The sequence below is a fragment of the Portunus trituberculatus genome, chromosome 31, assembly GCF_017591435.1.
Source record: "Portunus trituberculatus isolate SZX2019 chromosome 31, ASM1759143v1, whole genome shotgun sequence".
Taxonomy (NCBI): Eukaryota; Metazoa; Arthropoda; class Malacostraca; order Decapoda; family Portunidae; genus Portunus; species Portunus trituberculatus.
In genome coordinates this window covers 6,506,646-6,529,428 of record NC_059285.1, presented here as the reverse complement: position 1 = coordinate 6,529,428, position 22,783 = coordinate 6,506,646, and the positions used below count along the sequence as shown (strand labels likewise).

At 41.6% G+C, this 22,783-nt stretch overlaps 2 protein-coding genes across 8 annotated transcripts in view; one reads left to right on the top strand and one right to left on the bottom strand.

Annotated features, from left to right (window-relative positions):
* Window positions 1-22,783, bottom strand: part of LOC123511249 — a 104,936-nt gene that overhangs the window by 48,167 nt on the left and 33,986 nt on the right. For all 3 annotated transcript variants that reach the window (XR_006676719.1, XR_006676720.1, XM_045266962.1), the window contains exon 2: window positions 8,249-8,411. The gene's annotated coding sequence lies outside the window, so the exon portion shown is untranslated. The remainder of the gene's footprint in view (window positions 1-8,248; window positions 8,412-22,783) is intronic.
* LOC123511250 (peripheral plasma membrane protein CASK-like) overlaps window positions 9,331-22,783 on the top strand; it is a 657,311-nt gene continuing 643,858 nt past the window's right edge. For 2 of the 5 annotated variants that reach the window (XM_045266964.1, XM_045266963.1), the window contains exon 1: window positions 9,332-10,453. In XM_045266964.1, coding sequence (XP_045122899.1) covers window positions 10,395-10,453 — 59 coding nt within the window. In that variant the 5' untranslated portion in view covers window positions 9,332-10,394. Of the gene's footprint in view, window positions 10,454-22,783 lie in introns of all 5 variants that reach the window. The other 3 variants (XM_045266966.1, XM_045266967.1, XM_045266965.1) reach the window with 2 other exon arrangements.

Genomic DNA, 22,783 nt, shown 5'->3' with positions numbered 1-22,783 from the left:
TAAATCGGTGCCTGCTATTGGCCAATGACCAGTATGAACGAACTTTTTATATATCATTCATGCAATTTCTTTGAATAATGGATACGAGCCTACCTGCAGTACACATGATTGTTTTATACTCTACTTCGTTCATCTGTAGACACTGGCATTTGCAAGGATTGCTAAATAATATTAATGATAGCATTTTTATCAATAAGCACTATATAGTATACTATCTGTGATTTGTAACTCATGCATATCTATCATCTGTATTCATGTGGAACCGTTAAGGCGGAACTGGCTCCAAGAATTGGAACCGGTTCCTGCCCAGCTCTATTGCTAGGCCCTAGGGTCTACACTGCAGTGTCAGCGATGGTGTGGGTGAGGAGGACAGACAGAAGAACGTGGGGTAAAAATGTGAGCTGTTACAGAGCACGTGATGAATCACTAATACCGTTAGTAAGCGTGTTACCTGATGGTGAATGTCTGAAAATATAACAAGGGATAGTAAGATTCCCATGTAAAATGCTCACTCGCATTACGTTATGATGGTTAATTTGTTACTGTATGGTTCATGTTGGTGGCATGTCACGTATTAGGTCAATCATGTCTTGTTCTCGTTCTCCACGAGTAAGGGGTAACGCAGGACAGACCACCGTGGCCGATGATGTCCTGCCACATGAAACAAACACCCTCGAAATGTCCCACCATTACTCTGCTGTGGATCCCCAACATTCTGAGCGAGTGAGCGTAAAAACAATACAATAAAGATTTAACTACTTTAATTAAGATTTCCCCATTCGTCTATCCTGCCATCCATTTTAATACAAGACGCATACAAATAAAGTAATTCATTCAAGATAAAAAAAAAAATAAATAAATCTAGGTGTATGACTTCCACTACGGATTGCTGTCTGCTTAACGGAATTGGTTGGATGCAAAAGAAAAAAAAGAAAAAAAAAAAAGAAAAAGAAAAACAGTACTGTTCTGTCACTGCAACTGTGACTAACCTATATCTACCAAGTTTTCACCTGATATCCACTATTAGTTAATTTATTTCTATATACTGTTTCAGAAAATAAGGAAAACTTACATCCGATGTTTTGGTGCTCTTTTCTCATTCAGTACTGTTTTTTTTTTCTTTTTTTGTTAAGCTTCAATCCTCACATATTCTATTGGCAACATACACAGGCTAATTGGTTAATACAACTCCATTATCAATTATTCAGTCAATGAAATTATATATATATATATATATATATATATATATATATATATATATATATATATATATATATATATATATATATATATATATATATATATAATAAATGATAAAGTAAAAATCAAAGCAAAATAAAGTCAGATTGAGTCAACATTAACTTATAGACGCTGATAAAACTTACATTTACATAATATCTATAAATAAATAGACAAACTGAAAGTGCCAAAGAATTTATAATATGTATTTCACGTAAAGTATTAGGAGCACCTTAAAGATTTTGCATGCATTCTAATTTAACTGAACTTTATTTAATGCATGTAACAGTAACATGTAGCAATGAGTTGTTCTTACATTTTACAAAAATAACCAACACCTTTATAACATCTCAAAAAAAAAGACCTTACGGTAAAAATGCCTTCTTTTCTTACCACGGCACTGCCGTACTGCTGGCCGCCCTGTACACACACCCTCCATCCCTCCCCGTGTTGTTGTGGCGTAATTAATGGCGCTCCTAATGTCTCGAGGTCTGCTAAAAGCTCTGGGGGATATTCTTTATCCTAATTGCTGTCCCTGAGGCTTCAAAGGCAAGGTACCGAGTACTCCGGCTGCATGAGTTTTTGTGGGCCCCAGAGAATGTATCTTGGCAATCTAAGAATAAAAAGATAAAAACCTATCAAAATAAAGGATCCTAAAAAAACCACTACTGGGCCCATACGTGTTAGTTACTGTATAAAACTAGTCTGTATTCTGAAACGAACTGACAACTAAGTTATTTAGCTCTATAATTATCGTTCATTCAACACAGTACATAAGCAGATACAGCTCTTACGGACAGCATTACAAACTGAAACTCCCTGGCCTTGCACCTCTGAGATATAATGTCTTACTGTGAGACCTATATTAGTTCCATCCATACAGTCTCATTTCTGAGACGGTTTTACTGCTGAAAAGTTGCCATTCCCTTATGGTTTATTTTATAATACCTATACATGTTAAATTTTCTCTAACATTCTGGCGAGGCAAATGTCTTCGCCCAATCAGAATTTAGGGGCAGTTTGGTATTGTGTGGTAGCGTATCTGTTTTTCTCCTCTTATCCATTAGACATGAGACAGTCGCTTGTACTGGTTCTGTTCCTTCTGCTACTCCACTGATAAACTTCCGACTCTTGTCTACTAATTTTGTGATAAGTAATTGTGTCTTGTTGTTCCTCCCTATTCGTAATCTTGTGATAATCTTCTGATTCTCTTGTCTATTACTTTTGTGATAACTGCCCGAATCTTCTTGTTCTTTCTTCCTTATTTGTTTTCTTGTTTTGGGGCTTTTTTCTTTTCTGTATTCTTGTTCTTCCTTTCCCGCGTGGTCGTGTCTTCCAGTTACTACACGGGTTATTTTTTCCTGATCTTTTCGTGTCTTGGCCTTCTCTTTCTCTTTTCTCTTTTTCCCTTAACCAGTTTCTCATTCTCATCCTTTCTTTACCATTTCTTTATTTATTCTCTCTCACAGGAAAAAAAAAAAAGAACTATTGTCTTGTCTCCTGGAGGTGACGCAGAGTTGGCGGTACAGCACATTGTCTTATCTTGCATGTGTATACGTGTAACAATGAGTCTCCGCGCCCCGTGTTCTCTCGTGTGGCAACAGGATGTCCTTTGCAGAGGCAGGGACAGTCCAGAAGTATATGCAACATCTCCAGTTTGAAGCTATATATGTACGTATGTCAGTATTTACACACACTGCAGCTTACATAATTTACTTTTAACAGGCTCTAGAGGAAGTTGTGGTTTTCAGGTGTGTTTTCGTAATTCTGGTAAGAGAATTACCAAGTGTTTTACGTCATCGAATGGAAAGTAGCCCTGACTAATCATCTCTGGTCTTTGAAAACTGTTCTCATGAGGAAACAAATCCTTTATGTACACAAGATGAGTCAGTCGGGGGCCGTATTTTGAAACGCATCTTTTCCACATTGATGATATAAAATCCTTAAACTATCAATATAATTATGAAAACATCATAAATATTCAAGAGTCTGCTCTAAAGTTGACAAAAGACACCAAAATGTTTGAGAATGACGGCCATAAAAGAATTTGAGTATTGTATAGCGTTTCGTCTGTTGTTTCTCTCATGGCATTCCACACATCCTTCACTTGCCTCACATACACACAAGTGCAGCGACTTATCCTAGATCACTGGATGGTATAGAAGTGACGTGTGCATGTGTGTCGAACGAAACACAATAGTTCAAAGCCAGGTTTTTAGTGAAATTAAACCATTTCAATCTGATAAGAGTTAAATAAGTAAATTAATTAATTAATTGATAGAATATAACATGCAGCAAGAAGACAGTATATAGGACTACACACGGCGATACCTGATATCGATTTTTGCAACTTAGTAAAAGCGAATAATAGTGAGTTCCTTTCAGTAATCTGTAATACCTATCCACAATGCTTTCCCCCAGGAGGCACCAGCACAAAACTCCGTACGTTAGGCCGCCGTTGGACACACGTAAAAGGTTTTCAGCATGAAAGGATCATCCGCGTACAATTCTCTACCACAGCATGGCCGATTCTCTATATTTCACGTAAAGGCATTCCGATCTCATTGGCTTTGTGATTGATCGTTTGACTTTACAAGGTTGATTTATGTAGATTACTCGCATATTGCCGTAATACTATTATCTATCGCTGCCGTTTGCGATAATGCCAATATGTATCGTCTCGCTTTGGGATTATTTGGTGTGTAATGTTACGATGGAGAACTGAAGCCGCCACATCAGCCAACCTAGGACAGCCGCTCATGGATACTGCCACCTGTGTTCCTTTACCCTTTATTATTTCATCACGACTAGCAGTATCTTTCATTGGACAGAGATGATCAGTCAGTTTCTTTTTCTTTTTTTTTTCTTCTTCTTCACAAGCCATGGAGATAACTAGTCGGATCTCCGAGGATGTTTGCTGTTTCTCTTTGATGTTGTACACTTCTAGAGGAATTGTCAATACAATAATGAAGACCTTTTAAACCAAAATAATTTCCACTTGACTAGATAGATAGATAGATAGATAGATAGATAGATAGATAGATAGACAGAGAGATAGATAGAATATATAGATAATTATGTATATATACACACAAGTAAGTAGATTAATATGTAAATCAATAAAAATATTATCAGAGAGAGAGAGAGAGAGAGAGAGAGAGAGAGAGAGAGAGAGAGAGAGAGAGAGAGAGAGAGAGAGAGAATTTTCACAAGGCACACTTATACACTGCACACCTTTCAAAACTGAACACCAGAAATTCAAAACTTTTCGGCCAACAGGTATCGTGTAGTCATTAGCCAGATTGCTCTTTCTTTCCCCACCCTTCCCCTTCCTCCTCTCCCTCCCTCTCCCTCTTTCACTCTTTTCTCTGGTAACCTGCCCCATTTAATCTACACAGAGGACACGTGAGCAGTGTTGCGTGCAGTGTTCGTTGAGTGTTTGAGTGTTGTGCTCCACGGGAATAACACTCACGTACTTGTTAAATCTGACCCATTGGAAACTAAAGCTCAAGGAAAGATGTTCAAGTTAAAAGCCTGAAGGGAAGGCGGCGTGGAGGAAGATTTTTTTTTAATAGGTTTACTGAGATCTGCAAATCATACAAAGACAGATGAATACTTTCTCAATGGGATGAAAGTATGTATGTATCCTTCGTCTCGAGCTTAAACTTAGTTTTGCTAACTTGTCAGTGGTCTCTCTCTGCTATATAAAACACACACACACACACACACACCACACACACACACACACACACACACACACACACACACACACACACACACACACACACACACACACACACACACACACACACACACACACACACACACACACACACACACACACACACACACACACACACACACACACACACACACACACACACACACACACACGTTGCCCCAGGTATTTTGGATGAACTCAAGGCCACACTTCAAGAGCACTGCCTGGGTGGAGGACACATTATTGCTTAGTCTATAGGAGTAGCCTGTATCCATCCGAGTCCCTTGCTTTGTGATACAGCTCAAAAACACTCCTCACCCAGCTCTGCTCTTTCCCCTTACTGGCCCATCACAAAACACTTGAGTTGCATATATGTAAACTGCTTAAGTCCTCATCTCTTGCTCAAAAATTCCCCTCAATTCCCACTGGACATAATTAATTTTCTTACAACTAAGTTCCTTTATAGTAGTGTTTGGAGTCTTACATTTCCATGGTTCCACAAGTGTCAGCTTAGATTCTGTATCTCATCATCATGAATGTCACACACATCTAGTTTATACGCCAGCCTCGCTACAATACCTCGTCTACGATCCAGTGAGACCCCACTACTTCTTACCTATATAATTCTTTCTTTAAGATTCTCTCCACTCTTACTTCTTAAGTGCTTCACTATAGGTAATAAATACACTTACTTTAGTAATTCTATGTCTAGTAGATGGTAAGCAGAGTTCCCATCTCATAGCAATAACAAGTGCATTTTTAGGACATTTCAAAATTCTTCTCATGGCCTCATTTTTTTATTTATTTATTTTTATTTTTTGCTTTTTTCTAGTGTCACAAGTCTCCCGTCACCGTAATACGAGAGTGCTGGGCTGACGTACTCGAAGACCTCACTGTACATATATATATATATATATATATATATATATATATATATATATATATATATATATATATATATATATATATATATATATATATATATATATATATATATATAACACTTCTGCCATGCCAGGCTAAAACCTTCAGTGCTCTTAGCCTAGCACAACCATGTTGTGCTTTCTTGCTTTCAGCAGTGTAACTAAATGTATACGCCTAGGTATTTATAAGAGGTAACTTTCTCAATGTCATTTATTCGAGCCTCCTGGTTCGTCTTTGTCCTACGCATAAATTTAGTCGAGTTCGTTAAGAACAAATCCCACCCTTTGTGACAGAACAGTGAACCTCGAGACTGCTTCATGCATTCCTTTCATACTTTGCAAGAGGATGTCATCAGCATAACATGTGGTATTAACTCCCATGCCAAGGTTTTCTCTTACAACTCTGTTCATGAGAACATTGAAAAGGGTTGCAATTAACAGTGGGAGGAGAGAGATGAAGTTTGAAGGGAGTAAGAAAGGGTGATGTGTGAAGGAATGGAGACACGGAGAGGAAATAAAGGTGAGAAATAAAGGAAAATATAAGAATGGGGGAAAATGAAAAGAAAAGGGAAATAATGGTGGATATGGAGACAAAACAAGGAAAATTGACGGGTAAAGGGAAATAAGCGATGATGAAGGCTGAGGGATGGCATATAAAGGAAATATGAAGGAAAATTAGGAGGGAAGGAGAAATAATGGTGAAGGATGTGACGACAAAATATGGAAAAGATGTGGAGGAAGGCATGAAACAGAAGAGAGATAAGGATAGAAATGGTGGAGAATAAAATGGAGGGGGATGTGGAAGATGACTGGAGGGAAGCAAGGAGGTAATGGTGGAGGAAAAAAGAAGATATGGAGGAAAGTATGGGGGAACGGAGGGAGGCAATGGTGGAAGATATAAATAATTAGATAGAAGAGATGTGAAATGAGAGAGAGAGAGAGAGAGAGAGAGAGATATGTAAAGGAGCAGGGAGACAAGGAAGGGGACGTTAAGGGACAGAGGGGACATAGAGGGATGGAGGAAAGGTGCGGAGAAAGACATGGAGAGGGGAGAGAAAGGGACAGAGGGAAGGGGAGGGAACTGAAGCATCCCGTTAAAGTAGTGTCTCCGTGTCCCTGGTGAGCCGAGTGAGGGAGGGGAGTGAGGGGAGTAAGGGAGGGATGAAGGGGTGAGGGGATGAGAGGTTGGTCTTCCCCTCTTTCCTTTCCCAATCTCCCTGTAGTGGTCTGGCACTGAGAGACACCAACTCCCGCTCTTCGTCTGGCTGTGTTTTGCCAAGTGCACTACTTTAATAATCATAATTAAGTCTTTTTTTGTTTTCGTTTTTGTTGTCCTTGGTCAGTTTTCCTCTTTCACACAAAAAAGGGTTTGTATTTTAAACGTTGTGGACTTTTATTATCAGCACTTTTCTCAGACACTATACAATAATTAGTCGGACTCTCATGCTTTTCTTCTTCCTCTTCTTTTCCACGGGCAATGCAGAACTCTTGCTAAACTATCATAAGAAACACACACACACACACACACACACACACACACACACACACACACACACACGAATAAAAAATAAAGAATAAAATAAAATAATAATAAAATCAGTGTCAGCTTGTAGTAGGTTGTAAAGGCAACACGTGGAAATGTTGTAGAATACGGCTCTTAAGTGTTGTATTTATAGTAGTAGAATGTAAACTCCAAAATAGAATACGTGTGAATAATACCTAAAAGCATTCTCCTGTTATTTGTAGTCAAAGCGCACCTTGTTTTACCAATGCGAGTATGTTTTAGAGTCCAAACCAGTCGATACACCTGTAATTAAAGCTTTTAGATTCCAAAAATATAAATCCTAAGAATGACATTTGAATAGAGTAAAGAGCTGCGGTCAGTATGTACATGTATATTCTCCCCCTTATATGTGAACTGACTAGTAAAAAAAAAAAAAAAACAGGGGAAAACAGAGGCAGTATCTGTGTCTACTTAACAGTAATAATGTTGAGCCGATATGGCGTTCACTGTGATCTATCTTTAATGTCGTTTTGTTGTACAGATGAAAACAGAAGTAGAGTTAAGGACGAGACAACATTAAATCCGATCTCCGATCTTCTCAAGTCAGAATTGAGAACACCGAACTGTTGCTTAGAACTAACCCACTAACATTACCATAATTTGGCGTAACAGAGGAAAACAAGTTGAGTATAAGCCAATATTAAACTCCTCTCAGTTCAGCTTACCTCTCTTTCCACCTACGATTTACGGACATCAGATATTTTCTTGTTTATAGCTATGAATATTTCAAACATAATTTTGCTTAAGGAAGAAAACACAAGTAAAATTGGGTAATAAACAACACAGTAGACCAAAACTAACCTCCAGTCCCGTCTGTGAACGATGAAGACCAGCACTCTTCTCTATGGACTCTATGCACATCGGTGAGGCAGGTGATAGTCGGCGGCAGGGAGAGCAAGAAGGTAACTGAGAGAGACTGAACGATGAGCTCTTTTCACAGGTCCCTCACACCCTCATCCCGCACCTGTGAGAAGAGAAGGCAGAGTCAAGGTCAATGTTACCTTCTGTCGCCATTATAACAGCTGATGTCATTATTGTTTCCTTCCCTCCCCCCCCCACCCATTAACTGTCCTCCTTCCTGCCTTCCTTCCCGCTGCCGTTCTTCTTTCTCTCCTTTCCATCAATGTCCCTTTTCATTCACTCTTGTCCTTCCCTAACTCCCTCCTGCAGTCCTTTTCTTACCCTTCTTCACGTCCCATCTGTCCTTCTTCCCGTGTTTGCCTCCTCCTGGCCTTCTTTTCCCCTTCATCATTTCCCTCCTGCTGTTCTTCCTATATTTAACTCTTCCTTTCGCCCTTTCCAGAGCGTCAACCTCCTATCGCTCCCTCGTCCTGTTATTGTCCCTCCCTCCCTCTTGCTAGTGTTCCTCTCTTCCTCCTTTATACTGCTTTATTTTTCTCTCTCTCCCTCCCTCCTTGCCTTCTACTGCTACTGAGCCTCCCTCCCTCCCTCCCTCCTGCTACTATACCTCCCTCCCTCGCTACCCCCCCCACCGTCCTGCTAATGTCCCTTCCTCACTCCTCCTTCCTTCTGCTACTGTCCTTCCCTCCCTCTCTCCTCTAGTCTTGTCCTTCCCTCAACCTAGCTCCTATCCTTCCCTCAGCCTCCCGCCTTCCTTCCCGTCCTTCCTTCCTTCTCTCGTCCTTTCCTCAACCTCCACTCCCTCCCCTCTCCCATTCCAGCCTGCCTAACGTAGTACTGTCGCCTCGTCGTTCTGCGGCCCGTAAATCACTACAGACAGGCTGTTATGTGCGTTAAGCGGCGCCGCGGGTTTTGCAAGTAAAAGTTTAAACATCGTGGTTTGTTTTATTGATTATGATCTTTATTAGTCATGAAACAGGTAGAATAAATAAATAACCTATCTGGAACCTCTCCCAGTGCATTTCCATCGTTTGGTTTTTCTCTGAGATTCCATGTTTATTTTTAGTTTTCATTTGAGTAAATTAATGTCGTGAATAATACGGTGTTTTATTTATGATGACAGAGATAAGTCAGTGAGGGAGTCGTTACGCTTCCCTCGGGAGTGCACATAACTACTGGGAACTGACCTGAGGCATGAGGAGCAGTGTCGGGCACCCAGGACACTACTCGTCTACCTTTAAGGCTACCTGGCAACATCTCTGAGTCTGCATACCCAGTGACCGGATAAGCGACACTTTGAAACAGATGAAGAAAATGTTCTTAAAATCTGCGAATGGTCGTTATCAGCAGTGGTGAGTGTAGGGCACGAAGGGTAAGCAGTGCATATAAATGTTCGGTGCGGCGCGGGAAAGCCGGTTGGCGGTGTGTGGCAAGGCGCGCAGCACATGCGCTATCCTAGGGTTGGAAGACAAATCAATGGGCAGTGTGCGTCTGCTCTACGTGAGGTTGAGGCGGGTGGTAGGGTTCTCTCCGGCATCTCGTAGCCACTTAACTGGCTTGATTAGATTCTGAAAAAAAGATTGTACAGAGCTGTAGCCCTGCGGTCACCTCGCTCAGGCGACCAGCAGCAGCTGTGGCCCGGGTGACGGCGGGACGCTGGGAGGAACAGCTGATTCAGTGTTTATAATCTGCGGTGAAATAGTGGTGTGGGGATGTGTGTGGTGTGCCGCCGCCGTGTGTGGTGTCATAGTGGTGTTGTGATGGTGTGAGCATAACCCGGGACTGTCAGCTGCCCCAGAGCGTGCCCCGCGCGAGGCGGCCCTGTGCCTCGCCTCTCACACGGGAACTGCAGCTCAACACTCTTCCCTTCGGTGCTCCTTGGTGGAAAACCATTCGGAAAATCAGATTCGTCAGTTGAAAAATTAAACCAACCGGTAAAATCACCGAAGACTGAGCGGGGAGAAGGAGAAGGAGCTCGGTGGTGAGGTGAGGAGGAGGAGGAAGCTTGAGAGGGCAAAGAGTGAGAAAAGAGGCTCTCACCAACGCTCACCAGCTCACCCACGCTCATCATCTCCCGACGCTCACCATGGCGGAGGACGACGTGCTCTTCGACGAGGTGTACGACGTCTGCGAGATCATCGGAAAGTGAGTTGGCCTCCTGTCACTCCAAGGCTGAAGCGGGAGGGAAAGTAGGCGGGCGGAAGAGATACGGGAGGCAGCGGGCGGGAGGGTAGGCAGGGGAAGAGGGCGAACTGATGGAAGGAGGGGATGGAAGCAGCGAGATATTCACTGTAGTTGAGTTTGGGGATGATGGAGCGGTTGGTTGCGCCATAAGACGAGAACCGTGATGGTGCGAGGGGACGAGGAAGAGGAAGGGTGATAGGGGCGTGAATTATGTTGATTGTTTATCGCCCCCACACGGCAGACGATTGGGAGGCGGGAGGGAGTCTAGAGGGGAGCTGAATGCTGGGGAAGAGGCTGAAGCAGGGCCGACAGAGGCTGTGGTGGCTGATTCAATGGAGGTTGGTAGAGTGACTTAAAGGATAAAACACGGAGAAGACAAGAATTGATGATGCGTTAAGTAGACGTGTGTGTGTGTGTGTGTGTGTGTGTGTGTGTGTGTGTGTGTGTGTGTGTGTGTGTGTGTGTGTGTCTGTGAGAGAGAGAGAGAGAGAGAGAGAATGCTAAGTTATGAATGTATGAAAAACTAAATGAAGAGAAATGGATAATAAATGTTACAAAAAATGAAATGAAAAGATGGATGAAAGTTAACGACTGGTGAAAATTAGTGTCAGTAGGTGTCACGAAGGTTTGAAAAGTGACTGAAGAGTCTACGCTTTACACATAAATAGAAAATAAAGTATTTGGTATGGCTACGAAGAAAGTGCTTTGCTATTCTATCACTATCACTGTCTCCCTGCCACAGCTGTATCTCACGTAACCAAACTCTTATACAGTTACAAATCCATACGCTTGCTGAACGTTCAGCCATCTCACCTCTTACATTTAACAGGCTCTAGTGGAGTTGCTTGGGATCTTCAAGAGTGCATATTTCTAATGACAGTTAAATAATGTACACTGTCAACAGGAAACACTTATGTGAACCTGACCAATCACATCTGTAACATTTGAAATTAATTATAATGAAAAGACGCAATGGAAAAAAAATACAGGTGTAAAGAACAAACTGAGACTTAACTATGCCCTTCCATAAAACTGTAGAGCCAAATGATAAGAAAAATGTATATATGTAGCCAAGGAAAAGCTCACATAATTGGTCATATTCCGTATTAACGATTAGTAAATGTAACAGTAAAACAGGCGCTGAGATGACGCCCTGTATGTAGTGGTGCCTTCCTTCCTTCCTTCCTTCCGTCAAACCTCACAGAACCTCTTTAAAGACTGAAACACTCCTCCTGCCACCCAAACCCCAGCAAAGTCAATACCCCGATTCGCTGTTATGTGGAGAAGTTAACCTTTACACTGGGATACGCAACCCTTCACGACACTAACTTGTACAGCCACTGAAAAAACTCTTCACCACCAATACACGAGGAAAGAAGGGGGAGTTATTAAGAGGAAAGATTATTATTGATTTAACAGTTCACGATAGTATTAACTCGTAGAAACACCTCACAAACTCTTCATAAGAACCTACAAGAAGAAAATAAGCAAACAACGGAAAAGATCACGATTTATTTAAGGATTTCTGGCCCCGGGTAGTTTTTTTTTTATATACGACTTCTAGCCAACATAATAATAAAAGATAACTATAGAAAGAATAAGAAAAAAAAAACGCCAACGGAAATAAATTGTCCTGTTGTTTTTTTTTCTTCCTCCTTTTACTCAATTTTTTTTTTTTTTCTGAGAGACGATATTAAGAACGTTTATTTGTTTACCCTTTTTTTTTTTTTTATTTTTCCCATCGGACGCTCCCAGTATTCGACACAGAAGAAAAGAAAAGAAAAGAAACGCTTCATAATGGTTAGTGAATACAGAACATGATTTCAATGGCAATGAAAACCTTGAGCTAAGATGACACTCGATTCAACTCGTCCCATCTGTGGCTAGTCACGAGAGAGAGAGAGAGAGAGAGAGAGAGAGAGAGAGAGAGAGAGAGAGAGAGAGAGAGAGAGAGAGAGAGAGAGAGAGAGAGAGAGGGAGGGAGAGGAGGAGGTGGGAGGTGAGAGGAGAGGAGGGGCGAGGAGAGGAGGGAAGGGGTGGGGAGGGGCGAGGAGGGGAGGGAGGGAGGGGGACGAGGAGAGGAGGGGTGGGAAGGTGACGGGCGAGGAGAGGAGAGGAGTGGGAGGCGGGGAGGGAAGTGACGGAGAGAGAGAGGAGAGCAGTGGAGGGAGGAGAGGAGAGAGAGAGAGAGAGAGAGAGAGAGAGAGAGAGAGAGAGAGAGAGAGAGAGAGAGAGAGAGCAAAGGAAAAGAAGAGAAGAGAAAAGAAGCGGAGAGGAGAGAGGTACGCATCTTCATCTATCAACACACACACACACACACACACACACACACACACACACACACACACACACATCTGACAGCAAACATGGGACGTCATCAGATGCACGCAGCACATCTGATAAATCTTGTGATACACGAACTGGGTTATTGATCCAGCGAGGGTGTCCAAGTGTTCCAGCATGCAAGGACGTGAAGGAAGGAGGGAGGGAGGGAGGGACGGAGGGCACGTGAGGTGTATAAACAGCACCGGATCGCCTCATCAGTCAAGAAGTAATGGTTTGACTGGCATTATTAAGTTTGTTGGTCTAGTTTCTGTGGGTTTGTTATTGTCTGATTTTTGCCTCGCGTTCTTGTTTTCTGTTATGCTGCTTCGATTTTTCTATCCCTCCTCCTTCTCTTCTCTTGAAAACTTCCTATTAACCGCAATATACTTCCTACGTGACCTTGCACAAAGAAATAACTCCTATTCTGATTTCCTTCTCTTTCCTTTTCTTCCTAAACAAATCTCCTGTTACCTATTTTCTACTTCCTACATAATCCTACGTAAAGAAAAAAATATTGTAATCCTCCTCCTCCTCAGAGTCACAGAGATACAGATACTGGAAGCAGGTCAGTGGATGCAGGAGGTAGAAGAGGTATTAGGGGTAGTGGTGGTGGTGGTGGTGGTGGTCTCAAGTAACTAAGCATAATCTACTTGGCGGTGTCTGGGTAATCGAGTGTTGGGGTGCTGTGGAAGCTGAGCCATTATGTGGAGTGATAAAACTTACTACTCCTTTGTTATGAAATTCTGCAGACCACACGCAACGGTCAGAGAGAGAGAGAGAGAGAGAGAGAGAGAGAGAGAGAGAGAGAGAGAGAGAGAGAGAGAGAGAGAGTTGGTTACCTGCCTCGCTAATGGAGATATCTCACAATCACTTCGTACCTGCAGCTTTCCCCCTCTACCCCACTCCCCGCCGCACTCCCCACCTATATCCCTTTAGCTGCTGAAGGAGTATCGCGATTATATCTATTACTTTATTTTCCTACGTCACGCTCACGCTAGTTAATAGTTACGGCGTGTGGTCACAGGCGGCACAAGAGTCAAGAGCGTCGGCCAAAGCTAACACGCCATTATTAGTGCAGTGATTGAAAGGGACAGATGGTTTCTTGCAGTTTCCGAATGTTCTTACGATTAGATAAATGAGAAATGTGGTGAGGAGGTACAGAGGAGCAGAAAATTATGTCATAAGCTTAACCACTTCAGTACCATGCCGCATTTTCATATTCATTCTGCTTATTATTTACAGATTTTATACAGCTTCAGAAACTTATGCGGGGATTAAAATAGTAGACTTTGGCCATTAATCTTCTGACCTCCATAGACCCTTCCTAATGCAAATAAAATCGTCTATCTTACCCAGTAATCATAGTAAAAATGCGCCTCAGTATTGAAGGGGTTAAAAGAGCGTATGACTTGAAGGTACAAAAATTGGGTAAGGGTCATTCATAAGCTGTCCAAATCAGTACGAAAAAAAAAAATGAATAAAATAAAAGAATAAGGAAGCGAAATTAAATGATGATAGTTCAAAGGAATACAAAGGAAAGCCAAACAACAACAAAACCATAATGATAATGTCAGTGGAGGAGATGAGACGGCTTTGATCGTCTGCTCATCTCCATTTTCTTGGCCTTTGAGATGTAGAAAGCGTGCCATATATCATTAAGTATTGAGGAACACAGAGTCAGCTTCGTCACTCATTTCCTTAAAGTATCACGCTCTACATTCATACTCACTCCCCTCACTTCCTATGTGGGGTTTTGTCTGCTCAGTAAGGTAGTGGTGTAGGAATTAATCTCTTCAGTACTAGAACGCGATTTCATATTTATTCTGGTTACTATTTTGGTGATTTTATACAGCTTCAGAAAGATATGTTGGGATTAGAATAATAAAGAGTCTGGCCATTAATCTTTTGACCTCCATAGTCCCTTCCTAATGCTAATAAAAACATCTAATCATACCCCAAGAAATGAAGGTAAAAATGAGGCTCAGTATTGAAGAGGTTAAGGATAGTATTTGCTTATCCCAGTGTACAGTTGTAGGGATAAACTATTTCCTCTTGACTGTATTCAACTTCGGTGTTTGGGACAAGTTGAATTTAAGCTGCAAGTTAGTCGCTGCTCCAGAGCTAAGTTGCAACCTCGTTTCTAGGCGTTTCTGTATTTTTATTTGCTGGGGGACAGTAGCAAAGTGATTCTTATTTATTTATTTGTATTTTGTAATCCTATGCTTATTTATATTTTGTAATCATATGCTTAAAATAATATAGGGAATACGAAGAATGATGTTTTCTTTCGTGTTTCTAGTAACTTATCCCAAACATGAAAGCTCAGAACTGTAAAATAAATGAATAAATAAACAAATACACAAAAATGAAATACAATAAGTGTCTACAACTGTATAGGGAAAAGCATTGAAGGAAAATATCACGTTCAAATATTCAGAAGGCTAACAACACTAGATTCACTTTCAGGGTTTCGCGGCGGCCATCAGTCTTACGTTATCTGATCTGCTGTCAACTCCATACAAAAGTTTTCACTCGACAGATTTTTAGAACATACGAATTCATGTTGAAGTTGAAAGCTAAACACCGTGGAAACTATTTGACTAAAGATCTCTTCCTACTACTTAAAACAACTTTTCTTGGCATTTATTTTTAGTACTAAGATCTCTTAAGATAGTTTCGTGGCTAAAAAGGAACATAAATCAATATCTTTTTTCGCCTATAAAAAAAACTTTAATGTATTTCTATTTTCATTTATTTAAAGCTTTGAAGCATAACATTCTAACTGCTGCGACTCCTGAAACATATCAAATCGTTTTAGTTTAAGATTACTGCATATTATGAAAGGCACCACTGACTACATAAGGAGTTATCTATTTTTTTTTTTTTAATGTAGAATCATGAAGGTTTACACCCCTCACCCCTCACATCCTGCCCCTAAAAAGTAATTCCCTTAACAATCAATGAATCAACAAACAACGCCCGTAGCAGTGTGCAGATTAACCAACTTCTGATCTTCAAAATCCTGCCAGGGAATAAGCAAAGTAAACCCACAGTAAAAGAACAAACTTAGAAAAAGCCTCTTGCGTTTCCTCATCAATTAAGCGTCTACTTTATACTTCCAAATGAGATAGTTCCCCAAGCTGACAGTGGCAAGTTCAAAGCAAAAGTTTACATCTTCCTCTCAACTCGTTAGGCATTGTTTGGTCTGCTCCCTGGCTTCTTTCCTCTTCTATTTTTACTGTGTGGTATAGTTTTTAGATCCTTGTTTATTCATTACGGCAACTTCGCTAGGATCTGTAGTAAGTTATTATTGTTTCTTCCCCCTTCTTCCTCCTCAAAAACAGTCTAGTGAGAATCTCAAGGTCTGTTGTTGTTTGAGCTTGTTTGGTATTTCTTTGTATTCCTCCTCCTCCTCCTCCTCCTCCTCCTCCTCCTCCTGATATGTTTCTCTCCCTTCATTATCATCAATAAAGACTATCTAGCATGCATCACTGTAAATTTAATCTGGGATCGCTGAAAAAAAATGTCAGTGCACGAACTGTACAGACGTATAAGAAAATTATTTATATCACCATATTGTAGAGCTCAGGTCCTGCGTATGATTTAATTTAACGTAGTGAATAACGAGCGACTAATAATAGGAATGTTTCTTTAGCTGAGCAGTTATGTGGTAGGTAAAGGCAGAGCGTAGATTCTCACACACACACACACACACACACACACACACACACACACACACACACAAGGATGAGACAACTGTGTGTGTGTGTGTGTGTGTGTGTGTGACCATTTTCATTACAATTAGGCAGATTTCACTTCTCACGCGTCACGGAGAAAAATATTTAATCGTAACTTAGGTGAGGGAAGGTCACGTGAAGGGAGGGAGGGCGGCCATCAGACACAGAAGAAGAGGGGTGAGGAGGCGATGAAGGGATACGTTGGGGTTGAGGGAAGGGGGGGCAAGGTTGCATTTATCGAGACGGGCGGGATTGCCTGATAGGATTGAAGGAAAAACCCATCAGTGTCAGTGTCATTACGTCTCAGTGGTCTCATTTACATACATCCAGCTTAGGAGAGAGAGAGAGAGAGAGAGAGAGAGAGAGAGAGAGAGAGAGAGAGAGAGAGAGAGAGAGAGAGAGAGAGAGAGAGAGTCACTTCCTTGTATAAACTAATTTACATATATTTTTGTACCTTCCTGCGAAGACGCTTTTGTCTATATATCTACTCATTCAAGTTTTTTTTTTATTCAGTTTTGCTTTCTTTATGGACTTGTCGTTTGTTCTATTGTGAAACCAAGTATTGATTTCGTATTTCAACAAACTTTAAAGCAAATGCAGTTAACGAATACTCTTAATTGACGTGAAAAGTGCTAATGTAGGGCTTTTATCAGTGTGTGTGTGTGTGTGTGTGTGTGTGTGTGTGTGTGTGTGTGTGTGTGTGTGTGTGTGTGTGTGTGTGTGTGTGTGTGTGTGTGTGTGTGTGTGTGTGTGTGTGTGTGTGTGTGCGCGTGTGCGTGTGTGTCTGTAAGCCTACCAGCTTCCCTTTAAAGGAAACACCCCTTTACCCTAAGTGCTGTGGAGGAAAAGGAAGAAGAGGAGGAGGAGGAGGAGGATATTCGCAGGAGGAAAAGGATGTTGACGAGAAAGACGAAGAGGTAACTAGTATGAAGAGTAAGAGAAGAGGGAAAAAGGGAGGAAGAAGAGGCACGAACAGGAGGAGGAAGAAAAGAAAACCAGCAAGAATAGGAAAAGGAAACTTGCAGGATGAGAAAGAGGAGACCAGTAACAGGAGGAGGAGGAGGAGGAGGAGGAGGAGGAGGAGGAGGAGGAGGAGGAGGAGGAAGAGGAGGAGGGTGGAAGTGGACATGTCTTATAGTTATTGGACAGAAGGGTCATACACGTGAGGGGCGAGGTAAGCCGAGCCATACTAAGCTAAGATATACACCACTACACCGCCGTACCATCACATCCTAGAGCACAATGCCACACCAAGTCCCATTCCAGGCATCTATACCACACCACACCACACCACTATACCATACAAGTACCATACCACGTCACAGCATACCATTTCACTACAGGCACACACACCATATATAACAATACTATGCCATACGCCAGGGATACATACCAGAGCTGACCCTATCCCATGTATACCAAGGCCTTCACGTCGCTTTACATGGGTATTATTAAATATGATTAGATCTTTGCTTTGTTTAAACGTTGATGAATAAAAGAAAAATTTACAGTATAGAAACAAAATTTCTAATATGCAAATAGTGACACACAAAATAGTAATATGTGCTGAAAGTAAGAGGAAATAAGGAAAGTGATTGCAACATTGAATTAAATATTAACGTTAATTTACACGACTTTTTTAAGAATCACTGGTAAAAAAAAAAATGTAATACACGAATTAAGGGAAAACTTAATAAAGAAATACAATGAATACTGTTAGATAAGATTGAATAAATGTAATACGACTTGATGAACGTATGGAATTATAAATGTAAACGTTTTCATTAGTATTTACATTCCAGAAAAAAAGACGAAATAATAAAAATAATTCAGCAATCAGCGAGACACCAGGACATTACATTAAGCATACACCAAGGTCACCGTCTTGTCATATTTAGGTGTGCCCAATTAATCAGTTAATGTCCTTTTCTCCCACCAGGTATTTCTGTAACTTCCATCTCCCTTTCTCCCTCTCATCCTCACTCATTACACATACTGTTTTCAAGCATCCACGTATTTGTTTAGTTGTCATTCTCACATTCTTTATCTCACCCTCACCCACTGTATACCACCAGTCAGTTTTCAAGCATCCAAATCAAAATCTCTCTCTCTCTCTCTCTCTCTCTCTCTCTCTCTCTCTCTCTCTCTCTCTCTCTCTCTCTCTCTCTCTCTCTCTCTCTCTCTCTCTCTCTCTCTCTCTCTCTCTCTCTCTCTCTCTCTCTCTCTCTCTCTCTCTCTCTCTCTCTCTCTCTCTCTCTCTCTCTCTCTCTCTCTCTCTCTCTCTCTCTCTCTCTCTCTCTCTCTCTCTCTCTCTCTCTCTCTCTCTCTCTCTCTCTCTCTCTCTCTCTCTCTCTCTCTCTCTCTCTCTCTCTCTCTCTCTCTCTCTCTCTCTCTCTCTCTCTCTCTCTCTCTCTCTCTCTCTCTCTCTCTCTCTCTCTCTCTCTCTCTCTCTCTCTCTCTCTCTCTCTCTCTCTCTCTCTCTCTCTCTCTCTCTCTCTCTCTCTCTCTCTCTCTCTCTCTCTCTCTCTCTCTCTCTCTCCACGTCACTCAAGATTTCAAGTATCTAAGTATGTGCCCGTTTTCCTTCTCCCTCTCCACCTCTCGTCTTCATCCTTTGCATGAGTAACTATGTTCTCCGACTTCATCTTTTACTCTTTCATTAAAGCACGTTTCAATGGCCTCTTTCAAGCTTGGGATGGCACTTTTCTTAATCAAAGAGTAAAAAAAAAAAAATAGTTTCTAATCACTGATCCATGCGCTTCAATTACACATGTTGGTGATTTCGTGTAGTTTTGAAAGTTATCTTTACTGAACTCGTTAAATGTCCACATTCTGAGCAGAGTCTAATATTGATGGAAAATTCCTTCAATCTCTTCACTCAGTGGTAGTTACGGCTGGTTTGTTATTCCACACTTAAACTCTGAACGGTAGGTGCGAGGAAGCTTTGTGAGAGCAAGGAGAAGAGAAAAGGGGATAAATAGAAGACTAGGAAGGAGAGAGAGAGAGAGAGAGAGAGAGAGAGAGAGAGAGAGAGAGAGAGAGAGAGAGAGAGAGAGAGAGAGAGAGAGAGAGAGAGAGAGAGAGAGAGAGAGAGAGAGAGAGAGAGAGAGAGAGAGAGAGAGAGAGAGAGAGAGAGAGAGAGAGAGACGTCCAAGTATGACAGTCCAGAGAGGGGGAAAGAGGAAAGGGCGCCCTGGCTGGAATGGAGAAGGAATCTAAAGGACATTCCAGTGATTTCAGAGAAGAAGAGAAGGAAGGGAGTGAAGGAGTGAAGGATGAGTGGTAAGGAAATAACGAACAGTGGAAGAGAGACCTAAGAAGAGAATGAGGAGAGGAAAAAATAAAAAAGAGGAAATGTGAGAGGAAGCAGAAGAAAATGAGAAGAAATGTACTTTTAAAGAGTACACGGAAAAACAAAAATGAAAAGATGGAGAGGAAGAGTAAAACTGAAAGATGAGAGAGAGAGAGAGAGAGAGAGAGAGAGAGAGAGAGAGAGAGAGAGAGAGAGAGAGAGAGAGAGAGTCTGGAAAGGCTGGAACACACCATTTCCAGTTTTTAATGAAGACTTGCAAGAACTTCCTGCATTTTGAATATTGGTCGTGGAAAGGAGTGGTTGGTGGATGGTGTTTTATGCAGGTTTTGAGAGAGAGAGAGAGAGAGAGAGAGAGAGAGAGAGAGAGAGAGAGAGAGAGAGAGAGAGAGAGAGAGAGAGAGAGAGAGAGAGAGAGAGAGAGAGAGAGAGAGAGAGATAAAGGCATGTGAGTTATCTTTGGTGACAGTTGTAAAAAGAATAACAAGATTTTCGTTAGTGCGTGAGTGCATGCACGAATGTATCACGCGAATATACAATATGGAAAAATGCAGCGTGTTTTGTGATTTATAGGAAAGAAAACACTATAAATTCAACTTCAATTAACAATACGTTTATTCTTTACTCGTAGTGATCGAACATTTCCTTAAAGACACGTGACAAAAAAAGGAGAACCACATACATGTACGAAATATAAAAGAAAACAAAAAAAAAAAAAACGAATAAATAGAAATAAAATCATGGCAATCCACAAAAAAAAAAAAACATTTACAGAAGCGAAAAGCAAAAATTATGGTGACACACAAAAAGGATATTTACAGAAAAAAAGCAAATATTGGTGACAAGAAATAGTAAAGTAAGAAAAACAGATTACCGAGAAAGAAAACGTAGACTCAAGGAACACCTGTGAGTCATGCTCGTGTACCTGGCCAGCCTGGGAGGTACACCTGTATTTCCTCGTCCTGAAACATTCACATCTGTCCTCCATGTTTGATGCACGAGATGCACGACCAGCAGAGTTAAAGCCTCATGTGGTGCACTCGTCTACATAACTAAATCACTGTCTTCTGTCACGGTGTGAATAGAAATACGATATTCTTAATAGAGCATGATGTAGTTAGTATTCAATGATTTACTAAGAACGTGAGAAAGTAAGGGAAGCTGCAAGAAGGGTACACGTGGTAGTCTATATAACTAACCTTACTTTTTATTCCACTACCATCCTCTGTTATCCGTTAATCTGTGTGATCCTTCAAAGTGACGCTAATTATTACACGTTCTGTATGATTATCTTTAATGGTCACGTAGCATCATCGCTTATATTATTATCACTATCATTACTATTACTACTGCTACTACTACTATTACTACTACTGCTGCTGCTGCTGCTACTACTACAACTACTACCAATCACTACTAATATCACTACTTTAACTACGTACTATAACTGCATTGACCAAAGATAACAAGACCACTCATCCATACAACAGAATGCGCGAGCCCCCCCCCCGTCTCTCTCTCTCTCTCTCTCTCTCTCTCTCTCTCTCTCTCTCTCTCTCTCTCTCTCTCTCTCTCTCTCTCTCTCTCTCTCTCTCTCTCTCTCTCTCTCTCTCTCTCTCTCTCTCTCTCTCTCTCTCTCTCTCTCTCTCTCTCTCTCTCTCTCTCTCTCTCTCTCTCTCTCTCTCTCTCTCTCTCTCTCTCTCTCTCTCTCTCTCTCTCTCTCTCTCTCTCTCTCTCTCTCTCTCTCTCTCTCTCTCTCTCTCTCTCTCTCGTCGGGCACGCGTGATAAAACACTTGTTCGGGTAGGCCCGGTTTAGTCCAGGCTTCCGGGATTGTGTACTAAATCTTCTCTCAGCCTGGTGTGTGTGTGTGTGTGTGTGTGTGTGTGTGTGTGTGTGTGTGTGTGTGTGTGTGTGTGTGTGTGTGTGTGTGTGTGTGTGTGTTGGACAAATATTGGTGGATGAATAAAAGTAGCAGCGCTGAGAGAGAGAGAGAGAGAGAGAGAGAGAGAGAGAGAGAGAGAGAGAGAGAGAGAGAGAAACTGACTGAGCGACATGATGAGGACCCGCCGTCGTCGGTGAGTGAGTGTATTGAGCGAACACCTGTGTGTGGGGGCGGGCGGGCGGGCGAGCGGGCGGCAGGCAGGCAGGTGCGCTCCCAAAAGGTTAAAGGACATTTCAACCTGCACGCCTCAAACACCTGCCGCTGCCGTGCCACTGTTCCCATACACTGCCGAGGCTTAATTGGACATGTGAACCCTTGTCGAGGTGGAGTGTAACCTGATGCACTCCACTCGCTATGTGTTGTGCATTCTTTTCCTTTGATCTTACGTTTTGATCTTGTTCCCTTGACCACTTGATCTTAAATAAACATTATAGCTGATAAATAAGACTTAATATTGACAGAAAATTCACTAAGTCTCTTAAAGCAGTGGAAGTTAAGTGGTTTGTTATTTCACTGTTAAGCTCTCTGATCCACTAGTGATCTTACAAAATGTGATGATTGATTGATTCTTGGCAGGACTTGACGTTGAGTAGAAATACTTCAAACTTTTATCGCAGTGGGAACCAGTGTGTTAGGTTACGCCACTGAAGAACACGACGAACTGTGTGTATGCGTTGCTATTTTCCCTCGTCAGGTGTGCAAGTGTTCCTACAGATGTTCCTATATGGCACAAGTGGCTCCATACGTTGCAGTTTTATAGGTATATTTGCTGTTTTTTTCTGCCTTTTTTTTTTTTTTTAATGAATGTTCCGGTTTACATCCACGTGCTTTAAAATGTTGCTGAGTGTGGGTTAAGGCCAATGACCTCTGACTTGGTCTTGTTTCGTCGCGCATCCCAGGCCTGTTTGGTGGTGAGGTTTCGTAATGGGTGACAAGTGGTGATGTTGGTAAGAGGTAGCAATGGGGATATTGGTG